The following is a 20,916-nucleotide window of genomic DNA, read 5'->3' as shown; positions in this document are numbered from 1 at the left end:
TCTGTCTTGGGAAGACTTCATTTTAAATGCTTGTAGGGGATCAGTGTTCTGTGCTTTACACAAACAATTGAAGTGATCTCTCCTGTTAGCTTCCGGCTTCTTCAAGATATGTTGCATACTTGTGAGTGTATACACAACAGTGTTAGGATTTTATGAGGAAAGAAAGAAAACTCTGCCCTTCAGTTCGAATTGATACGTTGCTCAGTTCAGTTGGATCATGTACAATGTTTTTTTAGAAATCACAAAATGAGGAAATTAATTTTGGTAAGGAGTTCTGTAAGTTGGAGTTATGTAAACTGCACATCTGGGTTTAATAGAATAATTACCACTAATATTAGAAAACAGATTGACCAAGTCAGAGCAGAAATTAATAGGCGTTTGCATTACCCTTGTCACTTTTCTATGCTTGGTTACATAAGGACTTTGTGGATTACGATATTTCCACTTCAGGTTTCCTGCCCAAGAAGTCTACCTTTCTATTGCTCATGAGATATTTTTTTTTCCTCATAGGACTTCTTTTGCTGGTCATCTGGCAGGGATTCTTGTTGGACTGATGTACACAATGGGTCCTCTGAAAAAGATCATGAAAGCGTGTGCAGGTTGGTAAAATCTGCATGAGACATTGGTGCTCTGAAAAATTAGTGCATCTTGCATACAATTGCAGATGTTTGTGCAGTTCCAGCAGATTTCTAGGGAACTAAAAATAGAGTGAAGAAGAGCAGAAGAAAAGCTCACCTTGTTTTACTCGTTCTTATCCATATTAAAGGTGTCTTTCAGGTGTAATTTTTTTGCTGCAAGTAATACATTTTTACCATTCTTTTAAAGCTATGTATTTGAGGTAAAATGTTCCATGTAAGATGTCAACCAAAATGTCATTCTAAATGGAGTGTGAAGCAATAGAAATATGCCAGAACACAGAATATTTCTGTGTTGGGTTTCTGTTGCTTGTATTGGTTCATGTGGGAATTTTTGAATTTAGAAAAAGCTGAGGGATGCTTGAGAAAGTGTTACAAGATTCCTTGAGCTTTGTGACACTGAATTGACACAGGTTTTTGTGCTGTAGAAACAGTTTTCAGAGGTGGTAAATTTCAGTGTGTTTTTATACTAACATCTATTTTTAAATGCAGTTGTGCTGTTATGTGAGCATGCCTTTAAACTTCAGGGTTTTACTTAGAAGTCTGAGATCTGTTGCAACCATGTGCTAGGCTTGGTTGTCACAGTACTTGTCTGTTTCCTAATAGGGTAACTTAAGACTTTATTCTAATTGTGTATGTGTTATTCTTTCTTTCTAGGTGGCCTTTCTTCATTCACAGACCCTGATAGGCCAAGGAACTACTACTCGGGTTATTCAGGTAAACGTTCTCATCCACTTACCTAAAAGCTTATTTTGGTTTTACAAATATGAATGTAATTTTTGCTTGTAATAGAAAACATGCAGAAGAGCTGACCAAATGGAAAATTTTGCCCTTGAGTATTTCAAAAGTATTTGATTTGTAATTCCTAACCAAATATCCCAGTGTATTTTCCTTACAAATAACGGCAAGGGCAGTTGTAACTTAGAAGTGTATTTACCCAGGATTTTTATTAATCCAGTTCTCAAATTAAAGATATGATGTTTGACCTAAAGACCAATAAAAATAAAATGAATTGCTCAATAAAATAAGGTGTTGAATTACATAAAGTACTCCTACATACAATTACATACATACTCCTTAAAACAGGAGATGTATGGTGCATGAGCTGCCTGCTTCCAGCTGCGTTCTCAGGCCAGCTGATGTTTACCTAGGTATAATTTCTGTTCATCTGCATTACTCTGTGTTCTGTGTTAATAACAACCAAACCTTCCTTCAGTACACCAGCATAGCAGCATGTGTGGAAAATCAAATGGTTTATATTGGAAAAGGCAATTTAATTTGCTAATGAAGATAAGAACTTGCACTTGATATTTAAATTCTCTAATCTGTTGCAGCCATTGTACAGACACCAGGTGTTCAGGATGGGGGTGGGTGTTAAAGACAACCTTTGTGGAGCAGATCTTGAACTGCCCTGTACTTCTTTTCCAGCTCTTCCTAACCAGCAACAGCACTTCATGTAGTGTAGAATGATACAGGGGACTGCACAGCACCTGGGAAGAAGTTGTAGGGCACTGGCAAAAAGGATGTATGGCTTGAGCAGTTCCAGAGCAAGAGAAGTGGTGCTGCTTTGAGTTGGAGGTCATGGAAGGGAGCTAAAGGAGTGAGGTTAACATGAATTATCCTGTCTTCCAAGCTTGGCTTTAGACATAACAATTTTTCTTTTAGTAAATTCTTTTCTGTAAACTGAATTGTAATTGTAAAATATACATATTTCTGATACATATACATTTTTTTCCTTGTGAATATTCTTCATAGTTATCTTTCATCCTACTTGCATGAGTTTTCAAGGAAGAATTCATAATATGCTTGTTGTATGATATAGTAATACATTTGACCATTTGTGAATTAGGAAAACTCTCTGTAGTGTTGCAGGTTCACTATGTACATACAGTACAACCTTACCTGAACTTATTTTTTGGTATTGCTGAGTTATTGCTGCCTGACTTTATTAATTAAAATAAAAAATAGATAATCAGAATGGATTTATGAAACACTACAAAGAAACAGATTTAGAAGGAAAAAAAAAAAATATTTCAGCTGTAATTTTACCCCAGTAATTGGTGACTGAATTAGGTTTACTCCAAAGACAGTTCATGAATAAAATATTAGGATACTTATTGGGATTAATAGGAACACCTTGAACATGTCAATGTTACTGAATTGTTTCTCATCGTAAAACAGAAGATTACAGCTTTGTCAGCACTTACAACTCGAGGATGGTGTACAGTATCACATTTACCATATTTTACGGTCAACTTAAAAGGCAGCATCCTTCTTTTATCAGATAAAACCAGGATTTTTATACTCTTCGTGCAGGCAGTTTTGAAGCCTCTAGAAAATAAATTTGTAGCTGAGAAGACATTCAGATTAACATAATATAGAGGGGAATAAGGGGAATGCATAAAGATTGCATCCAAAACGTGTGTGTGTGTCAGCTGAGTGATATTCTGCAGTTGGTTTTATGTTTTTCTGCAGAATTGTCTCTTAAATAACGCCACTGTGACTGAGAGGCTTTTCAAGCTTGTTAAAAATGACTAATTTATAGGGATTTAAAAATACATGTTCATCATTTTTTTTAAGCGGAGGAATAGCAGATAATTGAGAAATGGCAGCAGTTCAGATTGCAGGACAACACCAAATCTTTGCTGTGCTTTTATGAAAATTCATCCCAATGTCAGCTGTTGTCTGTTCTCAAAAGGGCAGGATTGCATTTTTGTGTGCACCTATATTGTGTGTATGCTCATATAAAACCATGTGCACACGTGTATGAAATCAATTACATCTCAGTTTATAGTCTGTGCTTGTTAGTCTTCCTGACAGAAGTTCCACATGGAATCTGTAACTAGCAAGGTAATATGTGACTGTTCTTACTGATGCTAATGATCTGAAGATAAAAAGAGGTGGCATGCTGTACTTGTTTCATGCAGAAATATTTCCATTATTTCTTTCATTTTGAAAATCTCATGTACTTTCTCTAATCACGTGGGTAAAACTGTTTGTGTTTCTGTACTTTGGTTCTTCCAAATCTAATGTCTGGTTGTCTGGAAGAGAGAGAACTGAAATTATCCAAAGTTTTATATTCTGAAAATACAACATTTAGAAAACAAATTGGGACTTTGCTCATGAGTTTTTCTCAGGTTGGTTTTCTGTGTTCAGGCAGGGTTAGGTTCTGCTAAATCAAGCTTCACTCCATTCTCCAGCCAGGTTGTTTTCTTCTCTTTTAAATTGCACGTGTTTGGATGGATGGTGGTTTTCCACACTTGTTTTTGACTGACTTTGTTCATGGAAATGTCTGGTACAGGAAAACGCAGTGGTTGCAGATGAGATCTGCAGGCTGTGTTGGCTTTCTTTAGAGCAGGCATAGCACAGTGTTGTACATTGTACAGTATTGTACAGAAATGCAGAATTCTTCAGTTGTGTTCTAGGCTCAAACATGACTTGTGCTTAGGATGACGCGTTGTTTGTGGGCTGAGGCGAGGCGCACATGGAAAAGCCTGAAGCCCACGTGGTTGTCTTGTTGCTGTTGGGTGGTTGAAGGCCTGACACTGGCAGTTACATGCTGGGGGGGAGCTGATGAAAGCTATTTCCATTTATTTGAAACGTGAAATCATGGCAATGCTATGACATTTGTAACAAATACAAAGCTGGAGATCCTTGCTGTATCTTCACTGTTACTGTTTTTCTCACCCCGGTTCTCCTGACTCTTAATCATATTTTTTCTTTTCCAAATTAAACTGATTTGTGGAAGAAAGACGTTGTAAAGATAACATCTGCTTTCACCCTCTCCCACTGTGTAACAGCCGATTATTTTCTTTGTTTTCACTTTACAGAGTATTACAGATATCCAGATGATCAATACAGAACACCAAGGAATTATCATGACTATACAGGCGGGCTCACTGAAGAAGAACAGCTTGAAAGGGCAGTGCTAAACAGTCTGAATGAAAGAGGTAAGAGTTTCATTACATGTCATCTTTCAGATCGTGGTTTGTGTTGAGGTGGGAGGAATAGGAAGGCTGTGATGTTCATTACTTATGTTCAGGATTTGGACATCCCTTCAGAAATGACCAAATGTTTCCACATAGAATTTTCAGAGACCACAACATGAGGATGCAGTGTCATTCTCACGTAACTGCATGTGTTAGTAATTGCTTACTGCTAATTGCTGCTACTACAGGAAAAGAAATGCTTTTATGACAAACCTCAAGTAAACAAAGTTGCTGTGCCAAAGACAAACAAACCACCTCTCATTCTCAATTGTAATATGAAGCAGTATAACAGAGGAACAATGATGTTGCTGATGTTTAAACTTCCTGCTGATTTTGTTTTATATGTGTATTGGAGGAGTAGCATAGCGATTTCTTGTGTTGTTCTCTTTCACCCTGAAGAAAGTTTATATGAGAGCTAGCTGAAAGACAGGGGAGAAGTAATTCAGGAATAAAAATGCTGTTTGTTTTAGTTGTGATTTATCAGTTGAATTAATATATATTGAGATTTATTTTTTTATAATTCAAATGAAGTCAAGAGGGAAAACAAAAACATCTTGGGATATACTTCTCAGCTTGTGAAAACAGACGTGAAGGAAATATGCCTAGTAGGCTAGCAGTATGTTATTGGAGCATCGTGTGTAAAATTTACGTCAGCTGTGCTCATAAAAAAACTTCTTTATGGCTATTAGAAATTTCAGGCTAAGTAGGGAAATGAATAGCTTCACAAATCATCATCACTAACTCACAACTGCTGTGATCCTATTTGTTATGAAGAACATCGCTGTGTTATCTGCAGTGTTTTCAACAAGGCAGCAGACAAGGTAATGTTGTGGTCTGAAAAGGCTTTTTCTGCTTGAAAATTTGATTAACTTCTATTTGTAAGTAAAGATGGCTTTTTGTTTTGTTGCATCAGTTGTGGGAAGTCAGCTTGGAGGCAGCAGTTCAGTCTTTGAGGAAAAGTAGTAATAAAAGTATTTTTTTTTCTAGTTGTCTTTGCTTTTGTGTGCTCACCTTTGTTCTCTCATGGAATTTGCTCCTAACTGCCCTGAAGTACTGTGAAACCAGCAACTTGAAAGAACAGGAAAACCCACTCTGATTTCTGCAGCAAAATTGTCCCTGTGATACGGTTAGAAATTACAGTAATCTGAACAGTTCCCTTAAAATCACACTGCACTGAAAATCTTGGTACTTGGTGAAGGGTTTAGCTTTCAAGGAAATGAATAAAATAGCATCTGGTTCTTCTGTTCTGTCAGCACAAGTTGATATGTTTGATATCATTATGTTGTCTTAGGAATTTTAAAAATAAAACACCAAATAATATCAGTATTTTTCCCTACATAAATATAAGTTTTTGGGAAGGAATATGCCTAAAATAAGCTTTTTTTGGAAGGGACACTTTTTCCTGATGTTTTAGATGATGTTTTACAACATTTTTTTTAACTGATTGAGAAAAATCTTTTAGAAACTTTCAAGATGGGTGTTATGCGATGTGTTGTGCTGCAAGAATGAGACATGTTTGTGGTCGTTTGGTTTTTTAAGCTATCAAGGAAATACACCAGATCTTTGTTTTGCTTATTTTTTCAAGCAGTCAGTGTACAGAGTCCTGCTCTTACAGGTCCTTTGGTTTGTAACGGCTGAGTGCCTGTGGCTGCTGAGTTGTTTGAGCATAGGCACATAGTGGTTGTGTTGTGACTTGGGGTGAAGGGTGGTTTGGATGCTGCCTTAACAATTGACTCTCATTTCAAAGCCTGAAGTCACACTGTACAAGGAAAGGCTGTAAGTTTTTATCAGAGTCTCAAGTATCCGAAAATGTCAAATTCTGAGCTCGCTGTGGAAGGGATTTGCACATAGGAGCTGATATTACAGTAAAAGAAAGTGATGATATTTCCACAGAATGAAATCAGTTTATAATAAGGACAAAATGGATAACATAAATTATTAGACAGTTTGCATCTCAGTCTTTCATACATCAGTGTGGAACACCTGCACCTTTCTTCTGTAGCCTTTACTTCTGTTCCTGTAGGTGAGTGTTATTTCTGTTTGTGTTTTGGAGTTCCATGCAGCATTTGGATGAAGATAAGAGGAAATGTGTTCTTATTTGGAGAATGTGCTATGAAACCTGAGAATTAAAATAGCATCTCTAGCTAAGCATGCCTCACTGCTGGAAAGCTGGTGTGCCAAGTCACAGGCTTAACTACAGTTTGAGAGAGCAGCACTTCTGATGTCTGTGGCCATGTTTGTTTTCAGTGCTGGTTAGAGCTTTTGGAGCATGCAGATAAGTGGGAAAATGTATCATATTGTGTGGTGTTTGCAGTGATGTTCCTACAGATGTTGTTTCCAGGGGTTTTGAGCAGTGTTTTAGCTTTGCATTGCTTTTCCCTACTTGCTGTTTCAGTTTGGAAAATATTTGAGAGCTCAATTTTAAATATTTCATAAAACAAGTTACTTACAAGTGAAACAAGTTATCTTACCTACAGACACAGGTCATGTTTCCAAAATAAAGTAATACAGGGTATGTAATTGATCATACCTGCACTAGAGTGGCAGAAAGGGTGAGATGAGTTTTTTTTGTGCTAATGAGCAAATAGAATACTCTTCCTTGTCAGTGTGAAAAGTAATCAGCTTCAGTGAGTGCTGTCTTTTCAACAGAAGACGCTTGCGTGGCGTTCGCTGTAGCCTGCAATTATATGGATGATGAAACAGGTACCTAACGTGACTAAAAATTACATGAAATAATGTGAAGCAGACACGTAAGTGGATGTAAACAGAACCAAAGTTCAGGGTACTCTTCTCTGATTCATCATCTGTGACATTTAAACCATCATTGCTGCTTTGTAGCTTGGCTGAACAAAGGACAGTGGTAATTTTGTTGTTGTTGTTGTTGGACAAATGCATTTACAAGGGTTTTTAGGCCACAGAATGTATCATTAGATTTGGAATGTAGAGGTGTTCTATCAAATGGCTGTGTTAGTATCCTGCCAGGCTAGTAAAGCCATCTGTGTCATCGTCCAGAATGTCCTGCTATCATTTATTGTCCACAACTGCAAACTTATTTGTATCGAGGTGTGCATCAAGTTCAGTCCCAGTAATTTTTAGTATAATCCCACCATGCATGAGTTATCTAAGCCCAGCATGAAGGTACTGCATTTCTGCTTGCTCTATAACTGAGCTGTATGGTTTTACTGTGGAGGTAGAATACATGGCTTTCCATTCTGGTTTAATCCTCGTATTAACAGCTGTCTTTAATGTAACCCCAGTATGCCCTATCTCTTCTCTGTTGTTTCCTTTGTATTCTGCTTGCAAGAATATCTTGATTGGTGTGGGATGTGGGTTTGCATTCTTGTGGTGGTGGGCGCTGGGTTGTTTTTGTGAGCTGAACTTCCAAGTTTGTGGTTTTCAGTCTCAAGAATGTTAAGAATCCCTTGCAAACTCATGTCTCTGCACAAAGGAATTTTCCTCTAAGTTTTTAAACATGTAGGTGATGGTCTTTGCATTCTGTGGTTAAAGTATGCATACGTAGATAGTCCTCTTATGTTACAAAGCACATTTCTAGCTGTGCGTTCCTTTTATTCTGATTTAAATCAAGGAGTTTGTGGCCTAGCATAGGCTAACCTTAGGTACATCTGCTGCATGGTTATGAAGTATGTAGGCTTGCCAGTTCTCTGAATTTCATTTTAGAGTTCCTATTTCTGTTTCCTTGTATTGAGATGGGGCGTTTTAATAGTACCCTATGGAATGTGCTAAATCCATTGAAGATTGCAAGAATTATGAAACAAATGTATAATTCCATCTTTCTTCAGAGCTATCTTCCCCATTTGCTACTGTGGGAATGCTAGTCATTGTATTTGATGGATGGCTTTCTGTAGAAATGTCTTAAAATGAATTCTATGCTCATATGTGCAGTTCATGATACCAGACTGAAATACATTTCAAAATACCCGTGCTAAGATTGGTGTCTTGATTCTTTAAGTCCAGCTTTTTTTTTCTTTAGGTGTTATTTGATCTTATGTGCTCAGCAATGTGTTCCGGGCAGAAAGTTCTCCCGAGTAACGCTGCTTCTAACACAGATCTCTACAGCTTCCTGAAACTGCACCTGTGGTCTGTGTTCCTGACCACCAGTGCTCTGCTGGGGCACATTTCCAGGAAATGGGTTTTGCTCGCTTCTCTCTAATTAGGCTGGATGCAGTGCTGTGTTAAGGTTACTAATTGCAGTATTTGACATCTGGGGATGACGACACTCGTGGTGCAGCTCATCCTTTGTTCCTTCCATCAAACCTTGGTAGTGTAGCTGGTATTTTTGGAAAGGCTGCCTGGTGTGGCTGAGTTCCTTTGGTCTTTAGGCAATAAGTTGACGGTGACAGGGCAGTTCCCAGGTTCTGCTACCAAGGAGTTGATCATATAGAAGTCTCAGTAACTGTTATCTTTGCACTTAAAATACAGGCATTACTGCTGACACAAAGTATCGATGTAGATCTGCACCTTACAAAATACACAGAATACTGCTTTTTTTCCTGTACTACTTAAGTATATGAGAATGTTTTTGAAGGTACCACCAGTACAGCTTTCTTTTGGACCCTTTCCTTCACATGAGATTTGACTGACAAGGAAAACAGCAAGAAAACATTTTAATAAATAAATAGTTAAACCTTTGTGGCTAGAAATGTTTTCCTTACATTCATGCTACTTCTGTTACAAAAGCTGGATCTACATATGGAGATGGTCTGTTCTTGGCGTTTTGATCCAAGACTCAGTGATACAAATGGGAGCTTTTTTATTGACTTCAGTGGTCTCTGGACTTTTTTTCCCTTAGTAACGTTTTCATAGAGGAAGAAATGTTCCTTCCACAGTGGGTTTGGCAGGGTCACCTTGCTGGAGAACGGGCCCTTCTGCTGAACAGCTGTGGATGTAATTAGAAGAAGCTGTGTGGGGCTACATAAAAGTGCTTTCTTCCACTCTGGAGAAAGAGGGAGTTGCTGCAGAGTGGCTTCGGTCGTCATTGGTGCTTCCATCCATCTGTCTGGGATTCTTGGTCTTGGCTCTGGGAAATGGATATTGTTTGGAGTTTCTTTGTTGTGTCTTTGTTAGGCGTGCAGAAATGCACTAGAAGAAAAACAGGTTTTTTTTTCCAAACATGATTTTAAATTTCTTGAGAACATGAACAAACCTAGTTTACCACTAGAAGCTTCTCCAAACTAAGATCTATGGATAATCCTAATCTTGGAATTCCCCATTAATTTACTATTTTATTATTTATTGTCTCTGGATTAATTGTACAAATGAGTGTAGCTTGCACTTTGTTTCTTGGGACTGTCTCAAAAATGCTCTCAATCTTTTCCTGATGTCTGACTACATAAATAAGTATTTTCTAGTAGTTTTGTGGAAAGTATAAATCTCCTTTTGTCTTGTTGGCCAAAATCCTGGCAGTGTCCTTACAGTCCTAAGACTGGTTTGCATCTCTTCCATATTTTTTTCTATTGAGAGTCTGTTCCTTGCATTTAAAAAAAACCAAGTATCTATAATTATACACATATAGTAATAGCACAAACATGCCCTGCCGTTGTCAATGTGCAGCAGCATACAAAACCACTTTGTCTTTGATATTCAATCTTCCTGACGCTTTTGGAAGTTCTTGAAAATCCTACTGCCTTACCTAAAACTGAGGCCATTACCTCAGAGAGCAGGAGGAACTGAGTGTTTGAGGCAGTATTTCTGTGATAGGTACGAAAGGTAGAATGAAAACTCTGCGTGGTGATTGTCTTATTTTTCTTCCTTATACCACACTTAATGCAGAGGAGAAAAATGAACACTTCAGACATTTTATGACTTTTTATTATTACACTGACAGTATGTCATGTTTCAAATTGTCCTTAGATCTGATCTTGTTTAGAGATCAATGTGTAGGTGAACATGAACCAAATGGCCTCCTGGCACTGCCAGCTGGCTGCTGGGTTTGGCTTTGCTGCCAGAGGCAGCTGCTGCACATCTTGATCAACAGCCCCAGAGTTTGTGGGAAATCCGTGTGCTCCTTTGTGGAGTGGTCTGGTTGCTTTGTGTTTGCAGTGTGTGTGGTTGCAGGTTCACATTCACTATCATTCAACAGATGAATGTTCTTCTGAATAACTAGAAATGGTGATGTGGCTGTTCCTCGTCCAGTACTGCAGCGTCCATTGGCACGTGTTCAGGGAAAATAATTCGCCTGCAGTAATCATGCTTTCTATAAACCTTGCAGTTCCTCAACAACTTCTTCCTTTCTTGCACAAATCTCAGTCACAGGAAAGCAAAGATAAGGCAGATATAGTGATCCTTAAGCCTTGTGGAAGTGTATATTAAGGTGTCAGAATCCTAGAGTACCCTGATTCAGAAGGGACCTACAAGAATCCTCAAGTCCAACTGCAGCTCCACGCAGGACCACCCAAACCCTATCTCTGAGAGCAATACAGATTTAGTTAGACTATTTGCAATTACAGTCATTCTATTCTGTTGCTGCTCCTGTAACTGTAAACTTCAGCAACAAAGAAAATTCTCACAGTAAGACTATTCTCCTTATACACAGAAGACGGTTCTTATTCACAGTAAAATTAATTTTGAAGTATGGTATTGGGGGTTTAGTGCTCTAATTTCTGTGCTGTATCCTTTGTTTTGTCTCTCTGCTGTTACTGCTGTTTTTGGAATACTGTAAACGCAGTCTTGAAGCCCTTTAGTCTGGAAGTTTTTTGCTGATGTGTTGAAAATATTGTGTTCTCTTGTGCGGTTGTGGCCTAATTACCATTTCTGAACAACGTGGCCTATAAATATTTTGGTTAGGTAAGGCTGTTACTTCATTAATATTTCTGTTGTAATTAAAAAAGGCGGCAGAACTATTTTGGGTAATGGCGTAATTTAGGTCTACGCAGTTATATATTTATGTTCCTATTTTAAGACTCCCTGAAACAACTTCACTCATCAGCGTGTTGTTTGATGTACAAAAATATCTTCTCATGAAGGTTTCGGAATACGTTGCTCGCCTTATTTTGGTGTCAGCAGATAGAGGAGCGTTTTGCATCCTTGTTATAAAATCTTGTTCCATTTCTAGTGGTTATTGGAGCTCCTTGTGTTTAATGAATTGAGCGGATGCTGGGGCGCTCTGCCAGAACTCGTCTTAATTTGCAAATGGTATCTGGTTTCTGAAGTAAAACCTGACCACAGGTGCTGCATAGAAAAATTCACAGCTTCATGAGACTCCTTGGTATTTCATGGACAGTGGCATGATGGAAAGTATTTTTTTAAGTTGAAATGTTTTAATGATGATTAAAAAGAAAAACCAAAACAGTGCTGTTTTGATGCTGTACGGTGCAGCAATTAGCAGGATTACAGTCATGACTGTATTGCTCTTCATATGTCAGAAGGAAGACATTCATATCTTAAGACTGATCAGTCTTAACTTGCTGATTATTTTCTGTTTATTTACCCCAGGTGTAACATAGCAATTAAAAAAAGAACTGAGAATTGCAACGATTGATCTTATGAAACATTCATGCACTGACATAAACATCACTACTGAGAGCGTTGTAACAAATGCAGTGTTTAACGGTTTGCTCACGGATAAAATAGTATTCCAGTATGTTTCACAATATGAGGCGTTCACAAATGTTGGCATTAAAAGATCTGTTGGGTGGTTTGGGGCCTTTTTTCCCCTTGGTACTATTGTGGAAGGGTCTGATGTCTGCTGACCACTTTGCTTCGTGCTTTCCAATTTGGAGTTTTTGGATTTTTTTCACTTCAGGAAGAATGTTTACGGGGTGATGGAAAGTTTCAAGCTCACATCCCTCCGTTTGTGCTCGTAGGATACAGTTAAACAACTGTGTGTTTTTGTTTCCAAACACACATTCTATGTATGAGAAAGTAAAATGAGGTGAAATAAAAGTAGTGAATGAATGTTAAGTTTGCTGAATCTTTTTAATTAACGAAACCCATTCTGCTCATGCTGCACATCAAGTTAACTGATTTGTTGAAGACGGTGAGTTTACTCTTGGATTTAAAGTGAAAAACAAAACTAACCAGAGATGGGACCTGTGCTGAGCTGTAGGGTTTCCAATGCACATCAGGTTTATGTAGTACTCTGATCATTATTTTTCTAATGCCCATCTGCACTTGCTGCCATGCATGTATATTCACAATTGTCACAGTATTAAGATAAGCTACTGAAATGCATTCAAAATGAGGTAACATTAGTTCCTCACTGAAATTTGATGAATTCCCTAGCTGGCGTGCTGTTTTGCTCTAGAGAATAATGCGTCTACATGGGGTAAGTGATGGTAAGTTCCAGGGAGTTCATGTAACATTTGTCAAACAATGAAGTACCCTTTCCAGACACAAAGAAACAGCTTAAATTTATTTTCAGATTTGTCTCCGGTAGTTAAAGCAGAGGGACAAACTGAAGATAAAATACTAAAATACACATTAATTTTCTGTGTATTAATGAATTTAAAAAATACTCCACACAATGCATCTTGTTTTCTAAACGTTGATGCTGTTGTTGCTGCATAGCTGTGTTTGGGCAGCTGCAGTTATCTCTGGATGCATTTTCCCACAGCTTCCCTACTTGGCAAGCGCAAAAGAAATTCTGACCACGTTCTGTATTTTCACAAAATACTGCATTAGGCAAGTGCTCTACAAATTGAAATGCTCTTCTAAATGAAGCAGAAATTAGAAGAACCCCTTCATAAATTGGGCTTTCTGTTAATACCCAGTGTAAACAGGTCTCACCTGCTCACTCCAACCTGCAATTAAATATCTATTTTGAAAACGAGCATGATAGCGTACTTGCCTTTGGTTTTCATTGTTTGCTTGTTCTGATATGAGATCCTGAGGTGGAGGTTTAAGAAATACGAGGTATCACAAAGACTGCTGCATTATCTTTAAGGCTAATTTCTTTAACCTGAACACTCTCCATTAGCTCAGAGAATAGTTTCTCATTTTTGTTTCCCAAGGCCCATTGGTTGAGGTTGTGTGCAACCACAACCTTTTAATCCTTCTCTTTGCTCTGTAACTTAATGTGAATTTGGAGCAGTTGCTTTGCTTTGTTTTCTATTGCGTGCATTGTTTTTTCCTGCAGTGCTGGAGCAGAGAACCTTCCTTCAGTCTTGGTGAGATTTCCGTTCACTTTAACTTGCAATTCTCTCTAGCTGAGGTGCCAAGTTTAGTTTAGTTTATTTCCAAAACTGCTTGCTGCCAACTGAATATGGACCTGTTTGTGCATCTGTTATGGGTCAGCATGATGTACTGCTATTATATAAGCAAATACAGAAGCTTGTTTTGCCAGAAGTAGCTATTGAGGATGTCTAAATATTGTAACAATCTGGAGTTTACTGTATGAAGTGGAGATTGTGAAAAATGCGTGCTCCCAAGTTGATACACTTGGTGTGGGAGTGTTCTTGCTGTTTTCCATTTCAGAGTTTTAAGAGCACTTGTTGGAAGTGGATAGTCCTGAAACCATTGGAATTGGAAACATTCAATGCCTTGTTTCCTTTGTGTTGTGGTGTTTTGGATTGCAGGGTATGTGTGCATTTTTTTCAAATTACAGAAAAAAATAACAATTGTTTTTCATTGTCTTCTAGGTTTTGGTGGAGCAACATACAATAATGAGCGGCGACCCTACGGCTTTTGGTTCCCCCCTGAGCAGCATTCAGAAGAGGAAATGCGAAGGCAAAGGCTTCGTAGGTTTTGGAGACAATGACAGGGGTAGGCGTTGATGTGAACTGTAAAGTGAGATTCAGAATTCACAAAATATTTGCAAATTTATTTATTTGGGTTTCTTCATTTTCTTTTTTAACTACTATTTGCAAAACTGCAGAAGATTTTGTGAGCTTAGACTCAAAAATTGGATAAAAATGAGTTGGGAATCAAAATGTGATCTTTGTCATTCCATTTTGATGCATCTTAAAGATGAAAGAGAACTGTTTTTTACCAAGCTTTTTTTCCCTGAAGTTCTGTGTAGCCAGGCTCTTTGACTGCTGGTATTCTCAGACAACAGGTTTTCTTCATCCATCACAGAGGAAAAAAAAACACAAAAAACAATAAACCCTTTTAAAGTGTAACTTTAAAACTATGCAATTATTTATAACTATGCAATTACTTATTTTTGATTTGAGATGAACAACTCTTCTGGGATGGGATGTGAATTGTCACTTGAAAAGACTGCCATGAGGACAACAGCTGGATCACACGAGTCTAGGCTTAGACTTTTCATGGAAAGGAAGATGCATAAGCCATACAAGGAATAGATTTAGTTAACTTGTACTTCTTAGAAATACCTGTCTTCCTGTTTAAGAGGGTTTGGAAATTACATTGAATTATATTGTGCATAAGCTGTTTATAGAGCTGTAGAAATTCAGCTGTTCAACTCTATATGTATCGCGTTTGAGGTCCAGTGAGCAGTGGTAGTAGTTTGCAGGCTGGTGGAGGTCTTGCCTTAACACAGTGAACTTGGAATTCTTCATTTTCTAGAAAGCATTCCTGGACTTAATTCTGGAGTGGCTGAGAGCAGAGCTGGGAGCTCGGCTGTCCCTGTGCACAGGCTGTCTATTCTCTGCCCTGCTGGCAGCTTATCTGTCTGTTCAGAGATGTTAACTAACATAATGCTTTTTTTGAGTATCATTCTGAAAAACCATTCATTGCCTAGACTTATTTTCTTGTTTATGGGAAAAAATTCATCTGAAAGATACTCCTAGAACTATTTTCAGACCTGGAGAGGTGTGATTGAACAAAAATGGGTTTTGTCTTTCGGCACAGAATTGTTTGAAACTCTTTAGCACTCACTTAACCTGGTGCTAGGATGAGCAATTTAATGATTTCTTTTCAGAGATATGATCACCAACATGTGCTATGTGAAGTCTCTCTCTATGAAGTTACAGATTGAGTGTAAAAGGGAAAAAAAAAGATGTGGTTTAAATAGAATGTATCACCTGCTATTAATGTAAGCTGGGGAAGTTTATATTTGCTGCAAAACACATAAGCTGTTCTCCCACTAATGTGCCATTCTCTTTCACCTTCCTACCTATTCCCGGTTGCGTGCCCAGCAGCTGCACACTGTTATACTGGATATGAGGTTCAAGGCTCTGAGAGCCCAAAGGCACGAATGCAGTTTGACTTTGGATGTAATTGTTTAGGTGATATAAAAACGCTGTTGATATTATGCACAGTGTTTTCTGTCAGATTCTAAAACAAAGGATAAGTAATGGTGAATTATTGTGTTTTTGCCTTTTTTTCCTGATGTGCCTTGGTTGTTCTTCAGTATATTCAGTAGCTGCAGAATAAAAAAGCAGGTAGGCATACCTTACAGCAGGCTAACTTTCTGGTATTCAGTTAAATATCAAAAAGATGCATAGTTTGCACATTTTGCTCAGTGTGTAACAATGATGTGAAAAGGAGGAAGTAGGAGGATTGTCTCCTCAGACAAAATGTAACGCACTGGTCGAATGCTTGTGCAATTTACTGTCTATCATTTTAATTAAAAGCACTGCACTTCACTACTATCATTTTAATTAAAAGCACTGCACTTCACTAGTTAGTTGGAGGAAGTAAAGCAGAAACCAAGATGAAGAATGTGATTACAACCACGTGAGTAACACAGGAAGTTCCTCATGCTTACATTTTGTTGAACGTTTGCCATTAAATTCTTAAGAAAACCTCTCAGTACTAATAGCTGTTCAGCTGTTTTCATTTTTTGTGTAAAAAAAATTGAAATAAAGTTTGTTTATATTTCATAGTGTCTGTTTCTCATTACAGTAATTAAAGCATATATTTCAAATAGAGCTGCCATAATAGTGTTAGAAATGAAGAATGGTGATACTGAGGGGGCAGATTAATTGTGTTAGGACTATTCCTGCTTCTTCTGAACTTAGTGGAAGTTTGGGGATTGGATTACTGGGAAGTTCCTTTATTAACAGCATTTTGGAAATTTTTGGAGTGATTCTTCAGTAGGGACTTACATCCACTGAGGCTGGTAGATGAAAGTCACAGGTGAATTCTTGACATTCATGTGTACTGCTGTCTCTTCAAGGGCTGAAATTCAGGACAGTGTATGTGAATGGGAAATTCCACATTGAGTATTTTCTGTTTAGTGGCTGACAATTGCTACATAAAATTAGGATTTAAATAAAAAAAAAAAGAGCAGTTCTAATTTAAAAAGAAAACAAAAACCCTGCAAGCACACGGCAGCAACAAACAACACGAAGCACCAACACTTCTGACACCTAAAGTTTGTCTCCTTTGTTTCAGATGCTGTGTGTTCTTGAGAATGCTTTATGCTTTGTCTGACCTCAGTGATCAGTTACCATGCAAGAAATCCTACACCATCCATCAGTCCCAAGCAGCAGGCTTGTTAACAGGCCTATTCTTGAAACCTACTGATTCAGTGACCTAGCATCTTACTGCTTATAAATATGGGTACATTGCAGTCCCAAATTAAGATGCGGTTAAAAAGCAGTGTTTAACTTTTAAAGTTTTTTTCCCCCTGCTTCTGTTTTGTCTTTCAGCAAAAGCAAAGCATATATTCATGTGTGAGTCGTTTTCTCCAAGCAGCAAAGCTTCTCCTCAGGGGGAAGGTGCCCTAAAATCTGCTGTCAAAATGGTACATCACCACAGCAGGAGAGATGGTTCTGGAGTGTCACTGCTGATACTGTTCTCAATACAGGCTGCAAATTAGGTCAAAATCTGCCTGCTTCCCTTCCATTGTTGTCACCTTAAATCAGGTAAGTAAATGTTAATGATTTTCAGCTTTCAGCTGTAGAACTGTTTGTAAAGGAAACTTACTCTTCCTAAAGTGTATAAATCTTATCTCATGTAAGTTAGCTCAGAGATGAGAAAATTGGAGAATGGGGACTTTCAGTAACATTTCATCTGGTGTGGGTATTTTTACTTATATTCACCTGTGTCACCTGAAGATTGAAGCAGTGGGTTAGTAAGACACAAGACTGAGATACACGTGCTAACAGTCTTCTGCTGTATGAGAGCAGAGTTAAGTTGGTGTCTTTTGTTCGTTTACAAGAAGAAATTGGGTAACGTGCAGCGAAATGAATGTGAGTGAAGGCTTTCTAACTAGTGGACCTTTGTAATAAGCCAACATTCTGCTGTCACCTTCTGTAGTCTTTATGGAGCAGGTTAGACAAAAATCTGAGTCTAACTCTTACTGTTTACTTGCTCTTGCATTATTGGAGGGTGTTTGATTAAGTCCATCACCAAAGTGTTTGTTACAGGGATCATTTGAGAATGGCTGTGTTGATGGGAAGACCAGCAATCTGTCCTTTCCCTCTGTACGTAGTGATCTAAGGAATGGTTCCTAAATCTGTGCAATTTTAATGAGTGTGGGATGAACTTTTTTGCTGATTCCTGAAAACCAGTTCCAGTGTATACATCCAGCATCTGCAAACGCTATTATGTTCCTTTGTCTGATTAACAGGTGGGCTGCGTTCTTAATTAGCTAAGTTCAGCTATCCTGTTAACAGTGCAACTCATCTGGTTTGATAAGATTTTGTTCATTTGCATTGGAGCAAATTGTAATTCAGCAGTGTTGGCAGTCTTTGAAATGCACGGTGTGCAGAGGTCAGGCTTCACACTGCCATTCTGCCTGGAGTTTTCAAGAAGAGCTGAGGTCAGAGTGGCTGTTGTGGAAAAGTGGCTTGAGTATCTGAAGCAGTGATATTTGTTGTAACTGCATGGAAGACTAAATTCTGTAAAAGATCTGGATTTTTTTTATTTTTTTTTATTTTTTGTAGCAAAGTTTTGATTTACCAAGCTGAACACGGTGTAGTTTTGGGGCTTGAATGCTTTATTCTGAATCTTTCTGTAAACTATGAGGTGGTAGTGCACGGTGATGGTTCTCTGCTTGGCATCCCTAACCAGAGGAGTTGATTTGTGTCAGAGTGTGCATGTTTCTTTGGAAATCAGTATTAATTTTTCTTTTGCATCATCTTTTTGCTTCACTTGTAACTGTGGAAAACAAAGCATTTAACGTACTTGTTACCTATTGAGAAGCAGCCAAGCACTGTGCTGGTCGAAAAGGTGAGATTTGCTCGGAGGTGTTTTTAGATGCTGAAGGCTGTCCACATTATGCTGGGGAACCACGTGTTTATATAAATTCCAGAATGATGTGGAGCTGTTTTTTCATTTAACACTTACAGAATTTCACCTCTAATTGATCTTCCAATACCTTTTGGACCCTCTAGATGAAGTGGATAGAAAGGTACAAGCACAGAGCAGTATCTGTTTGAATGCTGTGGACAGGATTCCTCTACTTCGCTTGTTTTCCAGCTGGTTGTGGTGGGCAGAACTTCAAACATTTACTTTTTTCAAATGCTGGTTTTTGAAATAGTATCCAGCCATGAAATGGATGCTCCTTCTGGGGAAGTAATTCCCTTACCTGCTGAAGTTTTTACCAAAGCAATTGTGTAACAGTTTTTATCATTTCAGAGGCAAGGCTGATCCTTTCCTGACTCCTCTTCACAACTGTTTTTTGAGTAATCCCTTTTCTTGCAAGCAACTGTTCCCCATTATTTCTCATTGACCCATCTTCCCTATGATTTTGAATGATTTTTTTTCTTTCTTGCCAGGCAGCTGATTCCACAGGGCATGTAAAGCATTAAACAGAAGTCCACATTTGCAGCCTTTCTTTAAAGTATGGCAGACTGAATTCAATTAAAAGTTATTTTGGGATTGCTTGTGCAAGATCTTACAAGACCAGGCTTCAGTCTGTAAAGTGATCTCCTTTACAGCAGCCTGTCTGGAACTCCAGAAAGAAAACTGCCCAGATGGACGTGGTTTGTTTCCTGAATTAGAGCACTGGCAATACCTGCAGAATTGATGAGGGTTAATGATATGGTCTCGTGTACTGTGCTAGATTGCTTGCACTGTCATAGTAAACTGACTATGTTCAGCTGTATATTGGAAGAGAAAGTGATACAATCAGATCAACCTGTTTTCCCCTCAGTTATTTAAGTACTTGTGTACTTTAATGCTGTTTTCAAAATAAGAAGTGTAGACTACCAGATTTTTTGGACTGTTTTAATACTTGTTGTTTCACTGGCGCTTACAATCCAGCCAGAGGAAGAAAGAGTTGTTTTGGTTAAGAGTTTACCCTGGAAAAGTTCCTGGAAGGCTTTTGCCTGAATTTGTTGCATATAATAATGTGTTCTGGGAACAAGACTTTAAGTAGTTTTCTGATCTGGGATTGCCCTGCTGTTGCTCCATTCCCTCACTGGTAGCTGATGAAGCTCTATCTGCTGTTGGTGGCCTGTGCCAGTAAGTGCTCAGGGAGTTTTGCAGGAAGAACAGCTGTGCTGTCACTGCTTGCTCAGGCTCACATCAGTCATGTCCCTAGGAACAAGTTCCATACAGGTAACCTCGTTGGCACTTCCATACATCCATAGTTGAACCACTGAATGCAATAGGACATTTATATTCCCTGAGGACTGGGGCTTCCATCCAAATGGAATCCTGAATGGCCAACTACCAGGAAGCCCAGCCAGCAGAATATTTTGGTGTTGCTATTAATATCTTCCTACTGTGTAGGAAAATCTTTGCTTCTTTGTGGGGCATACACTAGATTCAAAGTTCTTGAATGCAGTGATACTTGGGCTGTAAAACTAGCACGGGAGTATTGCCTTAACTGTTTTAACACTTAAAAATTATTTCAGCTATACCTTTTTACATTTAATTTCGTAATTAGATCCCATATGAATAATTTACCTAATTATTTTTTGTGTACACTCTCTGGACAAATGATTGCAGAATTAGAGTACACCTGCTTTGTAATTTAGTATGTCTTATTTGCTTAATAACATTAAGCACTTCATCTGCAACTTCATTTTGAATTAAATCTGGTATTTGACAAATGCCTCCGTCAGCGAAATGCAAGACAGAAACCTACGTAGCTATTAGACATCCAAAGCTATCAGTGGTAGATTAAATGGACATCTCCAATGCTTTTATAGGAAACAGTAAAATGTAGCTGACACGGGTGCAAAAACTTTGTTTCAAAATCGTAGAACACAATTGTTTTAGGCCATTTAAAATTGAACATGACCAAAGCAGTAGAGTGCTTTGAAATGGCTACTTCAGATGCTGGGTGCTGTCCTTGGGCCATAATGGCCTCACGCAGCAGTACAGGCCTGGTGAGGAGAGGCTGGAAAGTCACCAGCAGAAGAGGAGCCAGGGGTGCTGGTCACAGCCAGCTGAACAGGAGCCCGCAGTGTGCCCAGGTGGGCAAGGAGGCCAACAGCATATGGCCTGCGTCAGATAGAGTGTCAGCTGGAGCA

The 20,916-nt window shown here is 38.4% G+C and overlaps 1 protein-coding gene across 4 annotated transcripts in view; it reads left to right on the top strand.

The window, feature by feature from the left end:
- Positions 1-14,658, top strand: part of RHBDD1 (rhomboid domain containing 1) — a 31,245-nt gene extending 16,587 nt beyond the window's left edge. For all 4 annotated transcript variants that reach the window (XM_042878381.1, XM_042878377.1, XM_042878379.1 and 1 more), the window contains 4 exons: positions 511-599; positions 1,293-1,352; positions 4,466-4,585; positions 14,221-14,658. In XM_042878381.1, coding sequence (XP_042734315.1) covers positions 511-599; positions 1,293-1,352; positions 4,466-4,585; positions 14,221-14,339 — 388 coding nt within the window. In that variant the 3' untranslated portion in view covers positions 14,340-14,658. The remainder of the gene's footprint in view (positions 1-510; positions 600-1,292; positions 1,353-4,465; positions 4,586-14,220) is intronic.
- The last annotated feature ends 6,258 nt before the right edge of the window (positions 14,659-20,916 follow it).

The sequence above is a fragment of the Lagopus leucura genome, unplaced genomic scaffold (assembly GCF_019238085.1).
Source record: "Lagopus leucura isolate 7727_CA_CO unplaced genomic scaffold, USGS_WTPT01 Super-Scaffold_100021, whole genome shotgun sequence".
NCBI lineage: Eukaryota > Metazoa > Chordata > Aves > Galliformes > Phasianidae > Lagopus > Lagopus leucura.
The sequence above is the reverse complement of the archived record's forward strand: the minus strand, read 5'-3'. Positions and strand labels throughout refer to the sequence as shown.